The sequence below is a fragment of the Gopherus flavomarginatus genome, chromosome 15 (assembly GCF_025201925.1).
Source record: "Gopherus flavomarginatus isolate rGopFla2 chromosome 15, rGopFla2.mat.asm, whole genome shotgun sequence".
NCBI classification, from domain to species: Eukaryota; Metazoa; Chordata; order Testudines; family Testudinidae; genus Gopherus; species Gopherus flavomarginatus.
Window position 1 is genome coordinate 25,919,212 of NC_066631.1, and position 18,117 is coordinate 25,937,328.

Below are 18,117 nucleotides of genomic sequence, written 5' to 3' on the forward strand. Positions count from 1 at the left end.
CCTTCATGCTTTGGCCACCATTCCAGAGGACATGCTTCCATGCTGATAACGCTCATTAAAAAAATACGCATTAATTAAATTTGTGAGTCAACTCCTTGGGGGAGAGTTGTGTCTCCAGCTCTATTTTACCCACATTCTGGCACATATTTCATGTTATAGTAGTCTTGGATGATGACTCAGCACATGTTTATTTTAAGAGCACTTTCACTGCAGATTTCACAAAACGCAAAGAACGTACCAATGTAAGATTTCTAAAGATAGCTACAGCACTCAAACCAAGGTTTAAGAATCTGAAGTGCCTTCCAAAATCTGAAAGGGACGAGGTGTGGAGCATGCTTTCAGAAGTCTTAAAAGAGCAACACTCTAATGCAGAAACTACAGAATCCGAACCACCAGAAAAGAAAATCAACTTTCTGCTGGTGCTCCCATCTGACTCAGATGATGAAAATGAACATGCATCGGTCCGCATTGCGTTGGACTGTTATTGAGCAGAACCTGTCATCAGCATGGATGCATGTCCCCTGGAATGGTGGTTGAAGCATTAAGGGACATATAAATCTTTAGCACAAGAAGCGGGCAGCATTATCTCCTGCGAATGAAAACAAACGTGTTTGTCTGAGCGATTGGCTGAACAAAAAATAGGACTGGGTGGACTTGTAGGCTCTAAAGTTTTACATTGTTCTATTTTTGAATGCAGGATTTTTTTGTACATAATTCTACATTTGTAAGTTCAACTTTATTAATGATAAAGAGATTGCACTACAATACCTGTATTAGGTGAATTGAAAAATGCTATTTTTGTTTTTTACAGTGCAGATATTTGTAATAAAAATAAAGTGAGCACTGTACACTTTGTATTCTGTGTTATAATTGAAATCAATATATTTGAAAATGTAGAAAACATCCCAAAATATTTAAATAAATGGTATTCAATTATTGTTTAACAGTGTGATTAATCTCAATTGATTTTTTTAATCACTTGACAACCATGATTTACAGCTGACTTTTGTTGCTGGGGGAGGCATTTTCCTCCTCCTTTTGTGCCTGCTTGCACAAAATTGGTTGATAGTTGTGAATAAAGTTCAGATGCCGATATTCCGATTCTCCCGTGATAGGCAGCAGTGTAGAACTTTAGATAAAAGTGCAAACTCACCTGCTTGCTTTCCATGTCAGCTTTGCATTCCATTAAATATGTTGCACTTACAGGACGTAGTTTCTTTAAATTGACGATCTCTGTGTGCATCACAGACATTAATTAATTCTGCCTTGAAATACCTCTGTAGGATGGGTAGGTGTTGTTATAAGCAAATTACAGGTAGGAAAATGAGACACACAAGTTAAGTGTGGCTTTGAGTGAGTCACAGCAAGTCAGTGGAACAGCTGGGAAAAGAACCCAGGAGTCACCTTCACTCCCAATCTGCTGTGCTAGCCACTAGGTAACTGTCATAAGCAGATTGTTAAGGGTTAATGTCTCTTGTACCTGTAAAGGGTTAACAAACAGGGAACTGGACACCTGACCAGAAGACCAATCAGAAAACAAGATACTTTTAAATTTGGGTGGAGGAAAGCTTTTGTGTGTGTTCTTTGTGTGTTGTGTGTTCTTCTCTCGGAGGGAGAGACTTTCCCCCCAGTACCAATACAAATCAGAATATTCCCAGCAACTACACATATAAAAGTTAACCAGCCAGATCCACAATTGCAAATAGAGTAAAAACAATCAAAAAGCCTAAACCACCTGTTTTTACTTACTATATGAAAAGAAACTTAGACAGCCTGTAGTAATGTCTGGTCTCTCTCAGACCCTCCAAGAGAAGAACACACAACAGACAAAGAACGCACACAAAAGCTTTCCTCCGCCCAAATTTAAAAGTATCTTGTTTTCTGATTGGTCTTCTGGTCAGGTGTCCAGTTCCCTGCTTGTAACCCTTTACAGGTACAAGAGCCATTAACCCTTAACAATCCGCTTATGACAGTAACACTGCCTTCCCCGAGCTTTAAAATGTTTTTAGTGTATAGTTTTTCCTACAGAAAAGCAGGATTGCCCAATAGAGCCACATAAACCTCACAGTTTCTCAGGTACATGCATTAGAGAACTAATTTCTCCCTAATAATACGTATGTACACACACGCGCGTGTGCACGCGCACTCCATACGAGTGTGATTTTTACTCCTCATTCCCCTTGTGTTTACTTCCTGAAGGATAAGGCCAAACTTTTTAAGCTTGAGGGCCTAAAGTTGTGCTCCTAAATCCAGATTTTAGGTACCTCAATAAAAGTGGCCTGATTTTAAAAAAGGCTCACCACCACCAAATGCTATTTAAATTAAAGGGACATTTGAGTGCTCAGTACCCAGGCTACCTGTACTGAGAAGCCTAAATATGGAGTTAGGAGCCTAACTGGCCTTCAGTTTCACAAATGGTGGCTGTATTTTTTTTAGTAACTAAGGGTATGTCTACACCGCAGCCGGAGATGTGATTGCAGTGTGAGTAGGCAGCCCCACACATGCTTTAATCTAGCTACCACAGCTAAAAATATCAACTAGACAGTGGCATAAATCCTGGCACAGGCCAGCAACACTAGTACATACCCAAGGTTTTGGGTGGGCTTGTACAGCCCACGTTAAAGTCCGTGCCGCTGCGTCTTCGTTGCTGTTAGCCGGGCTACGTAGGTTGAAACTAGCTTGGGCATGTCTGCCTGAGCTGCAGTCACACCTTGGATTGCAACGTAAACAAGTCCAACATGAGGACCACTCTGGCATGACAATATCTCTCCCTCAAACTTTCCCCTTTAGTTTAAAAGATGCTATAAAACTGGTACCTCCCAAATTAAGTTTTTTACCTTCTGCCCTTCCCCCACCCCCCCATTGTTCTGGCTAAATGTGAATATCTAAAGCTGTATATATTCACATGAGTCTGCATGATGCATCTTTCTGTTCTTGCTGCTCAAGCAAACCTTTCCTGATTTGGTTTGGTTTAAACTGATTCTTTTGCTTTTCTCAATCGGACAATGAGATGCTAGATGCCAACTCTCCTTTTGCCTGCTCCGGTGTTTTTTTTCTTTTCAAAATAGAGCTGAGATGAAATGTGTTTTCCTTCCAATTGGTTTGAAAGGTTTTGCATCTGAAAGCCAATCATTGCCTTGTTTGCCTCCTTTTCTCCTCTTGATTTCGTCTTGCCTGGTCTCTGTCTGTTGGTCTAATATTTTGATTTCCCTGTTTCGACTTCATAGCAGATGTTGTTCAGTCTCATGGTGCAGTCTTCATGGAAAATGCGTCCCTTTCCACCCCCATTACAACCCCTCAGTTCAGGGGATTCCGGAGGGCCAGTGAGATCAGCATTGCCAGCCAGGTCTCAGGAATGGCAGACAGTTACACTGCTTCCAACATAGCTAACAGTAAGTGTTTCGCACCCTCCAAGATTTCTTCTCACTGTAGCACTAAAGTAGCAGCACCACACACCAGGCTGACCTCAGTGTATAGGACAGACCCGTAGAACTGTTCTCTCTGTCTTTATTTTGTGTGTGTGTTTTTAACGTATAGCCTGGTTTGGAGTTAGCCACTGTATTGCTCCATGATCCTTCAAACTCCACACTGTGCAGTGTTATCAAATACAAAGGGTTGGGGAGAATAGGACACTGAGGGTATTTCCTGCTGTTGACTGTGTATCCTGGTGAGGGTCAGTCATAACAGCTGCCGGTCCTCCCCATTGCTTGCTTAATTAAGTCTAATAATAGCAGCACAGAACATCAGACTGCATGGCCAAGGGTCTTTTTTGAAAAGCATTTTGCTCCTTGTTAAAGGAAAACAGCTTCCTTGGCTATTGCAAAGGATGTAGCTCTCCGATCCATTGTAAAGCTGATCCCTGCCTGAATAGCAAGAAGAATACACATACATACATCTGAGTGGTGGTGTTACTATTTATTATTATCTATACCAATGTCATAACTTGTTGTATTTGTGTTAGACTCACCTGTCCTTTGGAATTGGGGTGTGAATGCAATAGTTTGACCAACTATTTTTCCCCCATGGGAAAACTGATCTAATGTGTACCTCTGAAACTGATGTCTGCAGAAATGGAGGTCACTTATTCCAGATATTCATGGGTGAACCATCGGGCTGTTTGTCCTCTTAATTTCTTGTTACAATAGTTGCATGTTTTGTTTAAATGTATTCTAAAATACAGTGCACCTTGCTAGCAGGGGTTCCACAGGTAGGATTGGAAGAGGGAGGATTTGAGCCCTACAAAGTTTACATGAATTCCAGCAGTGAGGAATCAAACATAGCCTGTCTAAGTCTTCAGCAAACTTTATCACTGGAGGTGGGGCTGAACCAGAATGTCTGGGGCTGTTTAAATCCCATATCTGAATATGATGGCAAGAATCAGTCTCTGCTTTTAGCTGGGAGCCTTGCAGTGAGGGAGGATAACAAATGTAATTGCTTGTCTGAGGCTGTTTTCAATGATTAATAAGAAGTTGGAACTATTCCACCTAAGCCCAATTTTATCATTGTCAATGACACATTGTTAATGCACCCTTAGGAAGAACAGATGCCTACAATTATAATACAGTGAGCTGCCACTATATTATGCATGTTGGAGTCATTATGGGCATAAATTGTTCATGTATAAAAGATAATTGATAACCTTGAACAACCATTGGCCCCTGTGCATCATTAAGGAATCAAATGGTACATCTTGTCTTCAGTTGATAATTGTGATCTATGCAACTGGTATATCATCAGCACTTTTCAATAAATTATGTAAGATCTGACAGGTGGCACATTACATATTATTTAAAGGTAATTTGCAAAGGGGGGAAAAAATTGTGTGTCATGTCTCTTCCCCGCCCCCCCCCTTTTTGGGCTGCTTTCTGTTTTAAAAAAAAGTTGAGGAGGGGGGACTTAAAAGTTTTTCTTGTTTGGTTCACACATTAGAAATTCAGCTAATATTTTGCCCAGAGGACTAGAGAATTAGCAAAACGATGACATTACAAGAACCAAAGCTGAGCAACGGAGTGTGGAAGTGGTTTTTGGTCAGATTGAGTTTTTAAAAAAATTTTTTGTCAAGGCCAATTTAACTTCAATGACTAAGAAATCTTTTGGCGAAAGGCAGCCTTTGCTAAAAATTCACCCTCTTCCTCCTCTCTATTAAGGTGTGTGTGTTAACAATAGACATTCTTTGCGACCCCCCAACAAATCAGCCAGAAAAGCGAAACCAGCCCAACACTGATGTTCCTGATACTGCTAAGGCAAAAACCAAAAAATAATCTTTTAAAAACAAAAAATCTTTGAGAACCTGGAAGGAAGCTGAAACCCCCAAAGGCACAATCTCAGTTTTAAAAAATACTTGTGCATATCACCTTTAGTGGACCACTAGGCTTTGAACTATTACGTTTATAATTAAACAGTAAGGTTTTTAATTCCTCCTGAGGTAAATATCATAATGTGAAGTAAAATGTGTAGGCTGGGACATTCAACAGAGCTCAAGGCTTGTAGGTTCCTGAGTCCCATTGAAATCTGCCCACTCTCTTCTGCATCTTTGACTATTCCAGCTTTAAAGAACAAACAAAGGGGGCACCTGCTCTTCTGGATATGTGCACGTACCTCCTCTGAGCGCTTGGCGAAGTGCAGTGTGTGGTCTGTGCGCAGGATTGGGAGATAGGAGTTCCCAAATCCTTCTGCTGTCTCTGATACTGACTCCCTCGGTAGCTTTGGGCAAGTCATGGAATCACCCTGTCTCAGTTTCCCCATCTGTAAAACAGGAATAATAATATTACCCTCCTTATGGGCATGTGAGGATGAATCAGTTAGTGCATCTAAAGTACTTTGACCATGAAAAGCAGTATATCTAAGTTCCTAGTATTATTAGGACTAGGATTTCTGCATGCACCCCATGTTTATGCCATATAACATTTTTGTGCATATGTCACAGTGGGGTTGAGTAGCTTCTTATTTTCTTTGGCCAAATGTCAGTGTGTGGCGAGAATAAACTACCTGCACTTTAACAAATGGGGGTTTCCTTTCTTAAGGAGAGGATTTTTTTTTTATCGTATCAGAGCAAATACACAAAACACACAGTGGGATTGCACAATAAAATGTGTTATGCCTTGCTACATGTTAATCTATCTGGGTAGAAGGTTCCTTACCAGGGGGTTTGTTTTGTGCACGTTTCATACCCCAGGGTAATTGCTGAGCTCAGCTAGTCAGGAAGGTAAATAAATCCTGAAGGAGGAGTTGTTAAGTGTTGATTATTAAATATGTATCTCATGGTAGCACCCCAACGTCCCCATCAGGATCAGGGCCTCAGTGCGCTGAGACCTACACAAACACAGAACAAGGCGATTGCTGCCTTCAGGTGTTGACAAGCTGAATAAAGCCTCAGTGTAAATATCCAACATTTCCCTGCCCTGGGGAAGTGAAGCTGTGTAGACAGTGTGGGTCAAATTCATTAAGCCACAAGCTCTGATGGCGTTACGCCAGGGGATGGATTTGGCTAGCATTCTTCAGACTGCCAGCTGCCTTCATTATACGAAGGTGAGAACAATTTGTGCCCTTGCTCATGCCTACATAACCCCACTGACCTCGGTGGGATTGATGGAGTTTAATGGAGAAACCAGAATCTAGCTCATCAGATGAAAGCTGGGGCTTTTGTATTGGATGGAAAGATGCCCTCTTCAAACTAACTTCCCTCCTTCATTTCTGCATGTGTTGCTGAGTAGAAGAGTTGACCTCCCCACCCTCGTTCGTTTGATTATTAAGACATCTGTTTGCAACATGATTTTTGTCTTCCTGCACAGTTGGCCTCTAGAGCCAGAAATGTAGCACTGAAGGTTCTGACTTTGTCTCACTGTGAAAGGGCCTGTCCTCAGCAAGCACTTGAGTTAGGCCTTCCATATACATTTCCATCTCTAGATCCCTTCCAGGGCCAGCTTTAGATACTGGGAACAAGCCACTGTGATTCCGTTGCGTGAAGTCCAGTGAGAATCCGCAACATGGGACTCCACAACCCTGCTTCCCGGGGAGTTCCCTCTGCGTGGCACTGTAGAGTGGTGGGGGATAGCTAACTGTGGATGCAAAGGCTTAGCCCCTCCTCCCCACGGAAAAACAACATCCTATCAACAGTGGCAGCAACTTTGCAGCCATTGAGTTGGGGAAAGAAGATTCCCAGCTGTATACCTCCTTAGATCTTCACCATAAGGACAGGCTACTCAAGGAGGCAGGTGGTCAGTCTTCATCTCTTTATAAAGAAAGAGATGTAAATGCTTAATTTCAACTCCAAAATAATAGTTCCCACACATGGGATCGCAATCCTGTTTCTTTAATCTATGCGTCTTTTCCATCACAATGTTAAATCCTGGAGGACAAAACTGATGTGTTCTGGATGTGCATGCTGTGATAATAAGTGTGGGTTTTTGTTTGTGTGTGTGTGTGTGTGTGTGTGTTTTTAATTTTCTTCCTTTAGAAAACAAAAATCATCTTAACCATGCCAGAGGAGGATTTAGCTTTCTGTCCCAACTTGCGCTCCCTCACAAATCCCCCACCCAAGCCTCGCCCAAGAGACGCAGGCAACGTAAACATGAAATACCCCAGAATCATTTAGGAAGAAGGCTTGAGGGGCCATCAAGTTGGGATCCGGACTATATTCTACAAATACCAGATCTGGACATCAAGAAAGGTATTCTGGAGAGGGGACTTATCTATCCAACTACTCTCCTACATCATCTAACCTGGGCAGTTCTCTTCTCCAGAGGAAATCTGTTTGCTTTCTCCTTTCACCAAGGGCCCTCACAAACTGAGCACTATTTAACAAATACTTGTTTTCATATTGCTTGAAAGAGTAACAGCAGCACCGCTAACAGCTGGTGATGGCACAAACTCTTGTAGACAAGACATGTGAGAGCAAGTGCACTGGCCCATAGCCCCTGTTGCAATCTCTCCCTAGCACGAAGGCGTTAATCCTGGCTGTTCTGTACAAAGACTCTGAAATTAACCGAGAATAGGTCTTTCATGAGAAATGGAAAGTTGGATCTTTACCAATAACTGGGACTTTACCAGTAACTAGTGATTCCATAACCGGAAACGCAAGCAGAATATCATGTCTTTTGATAGGTCAATATCTCTGTATAAATGGCCATTGCGTGTCAAATCATGTGCTGAGCAGGGAAAGCAGAGTAACCGAACTGGCACACCTATACTCAGAAAAGACAGCACCTGTATTCTGTCTGCCAGCAGCCCCTCCTGCCCATTATTCTTGCTAGAATCAGGAGTAGTTGGCATGGGGAAGCATGGTTCATAGCCAGCATTGCTGGACCAGGGGGCATATACACATACCAACGCCGTACCTCAGATCACCCTGCTGTGGCTCCTACCAGAACAGCCCGCAGAGGAGGAGTCTGCTCATTTGTGGAAAGAGTGGGCAACTCTTCCCTTGAGCCCAGATTTTCAACTGAGGTGTCTGCTTGGTGGCAGCTATCACATCCCCTCCCATGTCAGGCTGTCTCGTTTTTGTGTCTGATGCCTTACTGGAGAACCAGCAAAGCTATTCTAGTGAATCCCAAGCTCCTTGTCCAAGCCCAAGCTTGCTACTTGCATGCCGAAGTAACTCCTCCTAACACCACTGCTCTGGGGTCTCTGCATCTCCTTCTGTGGGTGCTTTTTCATCACAAAGCATCATCAAGGCTGCCTGCAACTAGAAAGTCAGCCTCTTGCTTTTGGCACTGAAATCTATGTGCCAAAACGCTCTCGCTCTGACCCGTTTGAAAAGGTGATTATGTGGTTATTTACAGTGGAGCTCAGTGTGGGGTTAAACCATGGCAGTGCCCCAGCCGGGTAAGTGTGACAGGCACTGGCCAGGTGTCACTTGTGGGCTGCCAGTGGGTCTCAGACTGGGGTCTTGTGGAAGGAAATATTCTGAAGAGCAACACTGGGGAGTGGGATCTGGGCAGTGGGGGTGGGGCATGGGAGGGAATGTGGAGCCATTTTACAGGGAAGAACTTGGGAACCCTCTGGTCTAGCTGAAGGATCTGACTGGCTGTTCCTTGTGTTTGGGTGGTGATCTGTGTGTAAACTGCCCCCACTGAGCACATCCGCTTCACCACCTCACTCCCATTGATATCCCTGCCGTGTGGCTCTGGTACTAGAAGAGAGAATGAGTTGGTATTAAAATAAGCTAATTGACTGTTCTGCTGGGTTTTAAATTACCCTGTAGCTACTGGCTTCCCCTGTAGCCCCCGTCCCAGTAGATGCTGATGAAGCCTGGAGATTTGTCCATAGCTTCACCGTTTAATGACCCATCCTCAAAGCTCACCAGAGCCTCTGTTCTGAGAGCTGCAGGGTTTAAGGACTCCTCCCTGGTTCTCTTGTTGGGCCGGAAGGTTGATTGTGAAGACACTCGCCCCTGCAGAGGCTGAGCAAGTTGCTTCAGCAGCCCTCCAGAGGCTGGCTCCCTGCAGAATGGTGGTGGGGGTGGTGATGAATGCTTCACCATGGGCCTTTCTCATAATCCAGTCTCTTTTCCCCTCCCAGTGTTTCGCTCACATCTTTCCATAGCAGCTAACCTTTGGCTCCATTGCCTTTATATTGTTCACTTCTGCTTCTGATATTAATAATAAAATATAGGATTTTAACTCTCTCTGGGTTTGAGAGAGTTTGTGCCTCAGTGAAAATTAAAGGGAAACATGCTGTTTGTTTAGTTTTTTGCCTTTAACAGCATCTGCTAGCCTCTGCTTAAAGCAGACCCATGGAGCTGAAAATGACTCAGGTATATCTGTGCAGTGTTGTTGTGGCTGTGTCGGTCCCAGGATATTAGACACTCAAGGTGGGTGAGACAATAGCTTTTATTGGACCAACTTCTGTTGATGAGGGAGACAAGCTTTTGAGCTTACACGGACCTCTTCAGGTCTGGGGAAGGTTGCAGTACGTAGACACATCCATGGCTCTCCCCCATCCCACCTCCAGGGCAGAATCCTTTTATCCCATTTTTGCTGTACGGATTGAGAGGTTTGTTTGATCCTCATCACCACGGTATCAGCACATTGTCACAAACTCACTGTGAGTGGGAGTGACCCTGCACTGGGGACACCCACTGGCTGGCCCCAGGAGCGTTGATGACATGTACATGCCCCGTCTAATCTGAAAGTTATTTTGATTATTGCTATTCTAGTATCCACAAGAGACTCTAGGGTATGTATTAATGGCCTCTAATCCCCTGGCTGGGCATGGAGTCACCAGCCTTTGATCTGTGCCTCACATTCTCCTGGGGTGTGGATTAATGGCTAGTGACTGCCTCTTCGAGGGATATCCTGTTTGATTTAATAGAGAAGATGTCATGCTCTGTGCCTTGTACAATCCTTGGGTGGCTCATTAATACTTTTGAGCCCTGTTCAAAGTTTGCTCCATCTTAACAATAAAATCAACGGGGAAAGAATTGCCCAGCGCAAGGACCTATGGCCTAAGGTTAACATTGAAAACAGCTCGCTCCTCTCTTTTTAACAAGCCTTTTCTTTCATTAGTTGCTGCCAGATGGTGGGGAACAAAAAGAATAGACTATGCTCTTTACTGTCCCGATGCACTGACTGCCTTTCCAACGGTAGCCTTACCACACCTCTTCCATGCAAGCTACTGGGAATCAACCGATGTAGTCTCCTTCTTGCTGAGACAGGTACCATAAATATTTCATGCTTCTCTCTCTTCTCCCTTGTGCCTAACTTTTGTTGGAAAGTATTTTGGAGTCTATTTTCGCCTTGCTGCACCCTCCAGAATAACTGTTGTTGACACTAATGGGGGCTTGCTGCATATATGGAGGGGGGAAATGTACACTTCACAACTGCAGAGCCATCTTTGTTCCCTTCCCATGCTGTGTCAAATACAGCTGCATTGCAAATAATACTTACTGCTATGCACAGTCTTTTCATGGAAACCACCAAATCACACATGACTTGCTTGGTGCTGGCTTTTGTGACTGGAGCAGGTTCGTGGAGAGAGGTTCACTAATGATCTGAATCATTTGGAGTCAGTCTGGGCCCATTTCATATCATAGTCTTGCAGCATTGCATGATTTTGAGACAAAAAACAGGTGATGCTTGCCTGTTTGAATTGAACTTTGGTTTGAATGTTTACATTCTTTCAAACCTGAAGCTCAAAGGGAAACTCTCGATGCAAACCCCGCATGGAATGAAACAGAAGGAAAAGTTTGTACAAGTTTCAGACTTGGGTTGCTAAGTTGAAGTGTTCAGTCCTCCATTTGGGCTCTCAAATTAACACTTAAACACCCCGAGGACTACGGATTTTTGCTTCAAGATCCAGAACTTGGTACCACAATTCCAATTACTTCTCATGGGGTTAGGTGAATAACAAATGATGGTTTCTGGACCATCAAAATTTGGATTCTTTCAGTTTAACTTTGGTGACACATTTAAATTTTGCAAAATCACATTTTTTTTCTAAAACCAGTGGGGATATTTCCCTTTCAAACAAACAAACATTGAAAATAGTTGTTTTCCCGGAAGTGCATGAAACCCAAAAATAGCAGTACTAAGACCCCGGAGGTGAAAACAACCATGAACAAAAGGGGGACACATTCTTCTTGATTGCCCTTGTCCACCTGGAGAGAAATGCAAAGAGTAAACAAGGAGCATAAATAGTTAAAGAAGAAAGAAACTTGCTAGCTTGTGACATGTGGGCCAATGTATTCAAATCAGGGGCCTAAAGTTGAGCTTCTAGATGTATGCGTAGGCAGCTAAATCAGCGTAGCCTGGTTTTTTTAGAGACCCTGAATACCACATGTCCCATTGAAGTCAGAGGGAGCTGCAAGTGCTTAACCCCTGTGAATTTTGGTTGTCTCAATATAGATTTAGAAGCCCCAACTTTAGCCCCCAGGGTTTGAAAACTCTTGCCAGGATTATTAAATTGACAATGTATCTTTAAAGCCCAGTGCATTGTCAGAGCATAACGATCCCTCGCTGCAACACAAACATTGCGCTCCACAGAGAAAAAACACACAAGCCCAAAGGGCTGCTCTAGTGACCGTATTGCCGTGGCCCTCTGTCATTTTCATCACAGCGGAGAGGGGGCTGCTTCTGTGGATTGCAACCCGCTGGCCGTGTCCTTCCAGATGCACAATGGGCTGGAGTCTTTTCTCTTCCTCCTTTCCCTGCCCCAAGTTCTTTCCCTGATCAGGATTTGGAAACATCTTTTCATTTGATGCATCTTTTGTCAGGCGCTAGCGAGAGGCCAGGTCACCCAGTACGAAGGGACAGTCTAGGATCATCACTCCACAGACTGTAGCTGAACTGGGGCCAGTTGTATCCATTTTGGTTCTACCCCCGTTCATTCTGAATTGCCAGTGGCATGGTGCTGGAGCATTCAGAGGGGATCTGCCCACTTTGGTGTCCCTTCTGCCAGAAAAAACTCCAGGGGGCCCTGTGCTAAAGGATGGAGAATAATTATTTAATCCTAGTACCCTGATTTTATGCTTCAACTCCTTTTAGTCTAAACCTTTGAACTGGCTTAAGTGAAGTACTAGCACCCTAAACTCTGCAAGCTACTCAGCACCGGGTAGGATCCAGCTCCTCATATTGACCTGGGTTTGCTGTGTATTAGCTCAGCTGTTTAAATTACCCCAGTTCTGTTACAGCATATCTGACTGCAGTGCTCTGTTATTTATAGTCCTCTATTGGCACTCTTTTTCATTGCTGTCATCCAAGTTTGTCGTTCGGTTCCATAACAACAGGGATGTTAGCACTGGTGGCTGCCGTATCCTAGTATTAATCGATCTCGACCCTTTACTCCCTGCCCTGTCTCTGGTTTCCAAGCCAGTGGGCCAGTGCTGCACTCACATGCCGTGTCTCCTCATTTTGAACAGTAAACTCCAGTGTGGACCTTTGCCTAAACGGCTGCAGGAAGGAAACGTACGTGTGTGTGTGTGTGTGTGTGTGTGTGTGTGTGTGTGTGTGTGTGTGTGTGTGTGTGTGTGTGTGTGTGTGTCAGAGCGTTAAAGAGTCTAACACACAAAATATTCTGTTCTAGAAATAGTTACTCAGAATGCAACAAAAACATGTTGTGTAAGGCAGTGTGTGACTTTACATCTTGTGGCATGAAATATATCCTTGCCATCCATTCAAAGCCCTTGGAGCTCAGCAGCGGCTGCCTCTGCAGTGCTGTTTATTTAGCCTTGTCTCTCTCCATTGCCCCACCTCTGCTTTTAGAGCATTATCTTTCTCAATCCCCACCCTCTGCCTATTCTTCTAAGGCCCTGTGCCTCCTTCCCTCTGTTCAAAAGCCTAGAATGCCAGCACTGGAAAGCTAATAACAGGGACATGATTTTTATCCTCATTGAAAGGCATTCCGGACAAAGTTAAAAGGAAGCTTGCAAGTAGATTTAAGCCCAAAACGTAAACAAATAAACCCAAATATGATCAGAAACATTTTCATGATTTAAACTTTTCATCAGTGAAGGCCATTATTTTATTCATCCCCTTAGCTTTTCATTCCCAGCAGCATTGGGGGTGAGGTGGAGGTGGGGCAGATGGATTAGGAGAACCAGGAGGTGAAACTGACCAGTTTAGTTTTGCTATGAATGAAATGGAAAAATGAAACAAACAGTCTAAATTCGGCAAAGTAAACTGGCCTATCAGATTGCTTCAGTTTTAATCTACATGGGGCAAATGGTAACACATAAGGGAATGTGTGAGGTTTTAAAATATGTTTATTCACTTGACAGAGCCCCTTTCAATCTTTGCATGGCCTGGAAAAAAATTGGAAAACAACCCATCTGATCATAGTACAACTCAAAATGCTCCATGCAATCGCCGTGCAATCTCTCTGCCCAGTCTTCTGGAACTGTCCTAAGAACAGTCTAGCTGCAGTGTGAACCCAGGACATGACCCCATTTCCCTCTGCCATTTGGTCCAGCCGGCAGATGTCCCCGAAGGTTGATAGTGAGCTTACCATAGGAAATTGTTGCACACTTTGCATATCTCATTGTATCAGTCTGCATGTCCCCATTCCAGTGCAGGAACATGACATGGACTTCTCCATGGACCCAGACAGCCAGAGCCCCATTCCTCTCCTGAACTGGTCTCCTACATCACAGCACTGCTGGCCCAGTACTGAACTTGGCCTAATACCTAATGTCTTCATCAAAGTGAGAGGAGTACAAGAAGCAAGACAGGAGAACGCCATGTGCAATGTATTTAAATAGAAACACTGAATGACAGGCAACTGGGATTGACTCCAGCCCAATCAGGAAGCCTGCTGGGATCTTAGACCTCGCAGGGTCTAGCTTGCGCAGTGCAGTTAAGGGCAGACTTAGTAGCTCTGGAGGGGATGATGAGAATACATCTGATGAACAAGCCCAAGGAAATGACACATGCAGACAAGCGAGCACAGTCAGAACAAGTAGAGCTGGATCTGAATTACTGAAATGGCAAGCAGATAATGACTGGAAACGCGTATATGACTTAAGGACCTGGCAAGAAGGCAGGCAAGGCTGGAGCATAGTCAGGCAAGATGGTGGCTGCAAACTGTAGGATTCCCTAGAGAAGAGGCAGTTTTCTATAAGTACCTGAGTGCCAAAGTTCTTCTCCTGCAGTGTTTGCTGAATGAGCATTTTCCAAGGGCATCTTTTTGGACATGGTCTCAAGGAAGTAGCAGGGTCTGGGGTGCCACAGCCTCTCAGTTTATGTTAATTAAACGTCTGGGACGAAATCCATCTCTTGTATAAGCCCAGCGAAGCCAAGAGAGTTACACTAGCAGCCTAGCAGTTGTGTATCTGTGATCAGCTTCTGTGCTTCATTGCATTTGCTCCATTTTGTACTGAGCTTGTTAAACTCCCCTATCGTTCTTTCTGTTCCTTAACTCTTCCCAGACTCATTTCACTGTCTCTTCAGCCTTTTCTAGCTTCCCTCGGCTTCCTTTTCATCTCTCTCTCATTCTAGTCCTAACCATGCTTCACCAATAAACTCTTTCATACTTGCCCTCCTGTGTGCCTACTTATCATCTCAGTCTAAGGTTCCCTTTTATAGCTTCATCCCACTTGATATTTACTCAGCTCTGGCAACAATCTTTCCTGGCTCTGAAGATCACTTACATCGTACAGTTATGGGACGGCCAGAAAAATCTTGTAGGCTAACGGTGCAAATTTCCTGCAAGCAAAATTCTATAAAGCTGCCTGCCCAGCAAATGCTGCGATTCCATCACATGCTTTGCAAACACAGCAGAGAGGAATAAATGCTAAAGCTGCAGCGGGTGCATTCACTGTGAAATTCCTGCAGCTCTTGAGTTTTAGCCCAGGTGCGTCATGAGTTGCTGATGGGGGCTGCTCTTTCCTTAGGTGATGAGACACGAAAACTCCAGCATTCTGGAACTGGATGGAAAGGAGGTCTCTGTATTCACTCCTTCAAAGCCGAGGGAGAAGTGGCTGCGCAAGAGGACGCATGTTAAGCTAAGGGTAATAGTGTTTCTATGACATGTCTTCCCAAGGGAAACTACTGTTAAACATGATTTGGCTGAATGTGGGCCTGTAATAAGAACAATTTTAAAGTTAACCAATATGGGTACAACTCTGTTACTGCCCATGAACAGCACAATTCCATGGGGCTGGAGAGATTGCATTGCAGTAATCGTATGTCAGTGAGATATCCCAGTTATGGATTTCTGGAAGAGATAGACACTCTCTGCCATAAGGTCTCCTTCATATAAAATACTAAGTATTGGCTATAGGTCAAGAAAGGAGACAGAATTGTTTCAAAGCCTGGTGTCCTGAATTGTCTGTACAGTAACTATCATTCCCTGGAGCTCTTAATCTAGAGGATAAGAAGCTTTTCTGATTTCCATGAGCAGGAAGTTTGTTTAGCCAGTAATAATGTCAGTAGACTCCTGATGACAGTCATTTTGCCTCCTAATCTGAAGGTGCAACATACAGAATTTTGCACCACAAGGGATCAGATTTTCAAGGTGTTCTGTGTCACTGACTATACAGTATTTGTGACCAAAGGATCTGGAGTAGTATTACTAGCGAGTGACAGTATCATTGTGTGATATCATGGCATATGCATGCATGAAGGTCCACAAAGGACACCTGTAATTTTTGCAGACTCAAATTTTGCCTGTTAGGGGTGGCAACAGTGAAACCAAGTAGAGGCCCCTTCTAAAATAATGCCCAGGATCAATTAATTATAGGTGCAAATTCTACCATTTAGATGACTAGATAATTAACTGCACCCAGACATCAGCTGCTTGGCAAAATACATTAGGCTCCACACCCACAATTGATGGTGGGTGCAAATCATGTGCCCATAAATTACTATAGCTAAAAAGGAGACCAAGTGCAGAAGGCCCTTTAAAAGTCTTGTCTTAAATGTACAATACTTTTTTTTTCCTTAAAAATGTGTGGTGTTTAATATAGATATATAATAGTGTAGGGGGAGAGAGGATGGGATAAGAAGAAAATTACTCCTCCAAAAACTGGTTGTCCATGTGTTTGGCATTATTATCACTATAGCAACTTTCCCTATAAACTCTGCCTTAGCCATGAGGTTCTGCTGGGAATCTAACTAGGTTTATTCTGTGTTTTTCCCTTGACGTCTGCAGAATGTCACAGCCAACCACAGAATAAATGATGCCATCGCTAATGAAGACGGACCCCAGACCTTAACAGGAAGGTTTATGTATGGGCCATTAGACATGGTCACACTCACCGGGGAAAAGGTACATTTGTCTTAGTTGTGCATTGCCCCTAAATAGCAAAAGATGTAGGCAGTAGTAGTTGCTGGCCAATGCTCCTTTTGTATCTATAAACATTAAAAGAGAGAACTGTCCAATTACCTGCACAATCAAGCACCTTTGCCTGTGTCCACTAAGAGCCTCCCCTGCCCAGCCTATCTATTGCAATACACTAGAGAGAGATTGGCGGACGCCATGTTCAGAACCAGGTTAGGATCCTGTCTAGTATCAAGGTTATTTAATAGTTCCTTAGTCCTGAACCTCCTTTGCCTCCCAGGTGGACATTCACATCATGACCCAGCCACCATCTGGAGAGTGGATTTACTTTGACACCGAAATCAGCAACAGCAGTGGCCGGATTTCCTACGTTATCCCTGAGAACAAGCGTCTGGGGATTGGCGTATATCCCATCAGGATGGTGGTCAGGTGCTGAGATTTAGGCTCATTTGGCTTAGACCCCAGTTTGACAGGACCCTCTGAAAAAGACTGTAGACACGTCTCAGTTATTCTGATTGCATGACAGAAAATCCATATAAATGTTAACTGGTCAAGTGCAATTCTACCTGAAAAGTGACTGTGTTTAAAAAGTGGCATGTTCTTGTCAACCGCTCTTCTCCCTATTGTATCATCAGAGTCTGATCTGCTGGCTTGATGGACAAAACAATTTTACTCTTGTTACCCTGCAGCACCAGTGATGGGAAAAAGAGCTGTATTCGGTTCTGCCTCCTGCCTCATCAACAGCATTGTTAACCGAGTTCCAATTGCTGTCAGACGTGCAACTTCATTGTTTTCAGTGGAGCTGCACAGCTGAGCGCACCTTGAAGACTGTTAACTTGCACTCGCCCACATTCCCCTAAGAGCAGAGCCTTTGTTATGAGTGATGATGCACAATGCAGAAAATCTCTAGCTTGACTGATCACCAGCTTTCAGAGTGGGCAGCGCCAAAAAGCATCTTGTCATTGGTGAACTGAACAAATCTGCTCTAGAGACATGGAAACATACTGAAGCTGGAGCCCCCCACAACGCTAGTCCAAGTCACTGTAATTCTGTTCATCTAACATATAGGCATTTTCTGTGGGGCTTCTCGCTGTAGTATCATTAATGACTTTGGGGCAGATATTTAATAGGCACCTGGTGTGATTTTCATAAGTGCCCAACTACCATTGAGGAAAGGCCCTGCACTGCCTCTGAGTGGGGTTAGGTGCTTTTGAAACTCCCACTCGGCAGCTATCTGCACATTTAGGTGCCTAAATACCTTTAAAAATCTGTCCCTTTATCCTCCAATAATGCTGCCAGGTAGGAAGTCAGTAGCATCATCCATTTGACACGTGGGTAACTGAGGCACAGAAAGATGACTTGCCAAGTCAGGAACAGAAGCAGTATCTCCTGAGTCTTATTCCA

At 43.8% G+C, this 18,117-nt stretch overlaps 1 protein-coding gene across 12 annotated transcripts in view; it reads left to right on the forward strand.

The window, feature by feature from the left end:
• Window positions 1-18,117, forward strand: part of PITPNM2 (phosphatidylinositol transfer protein membrane associated 2) — a 195,296-nt gene that overhangs the window by 167,659 nt on the left and 9,520 nt on the right. For 6 of the 12 annotated variants that reach the window (XM_050924411.1, XM_050924398.1, XM_050924404.1 and 3 more), the window contains 6 exons: window positions 3,228-3,392; window positions 7,457-7,669; window positions 10,506-10,654; window positions 15,326-15,442; window positions 16,585-16,701; window positions 16,994-17,142. In XM_050924411.1, coding sequence (XP_050780368.1) covers window positions 3,228-3,392; window positions 7,457-7,669; window positions 10,506-10,654; window positions 15,326-15,442; window positions 16,585-16,701; window positions 16,994-17,142 — 910 coding nt within the window. The remainder of the gene's footprint in view (window positions 1-3,227; window positions 3,393-7,456; window positions 7,670-10,505; window positions 10,655-15,325; window positions 15,443-16,584; window positions 16,702-16,993; window positions 17,143-18,117) is intronic. The other 6 variants (XM_050924403.1, XM_050924405.1, XM_050924406.1 and 3 more) reach the window with 4 other exon arrangements.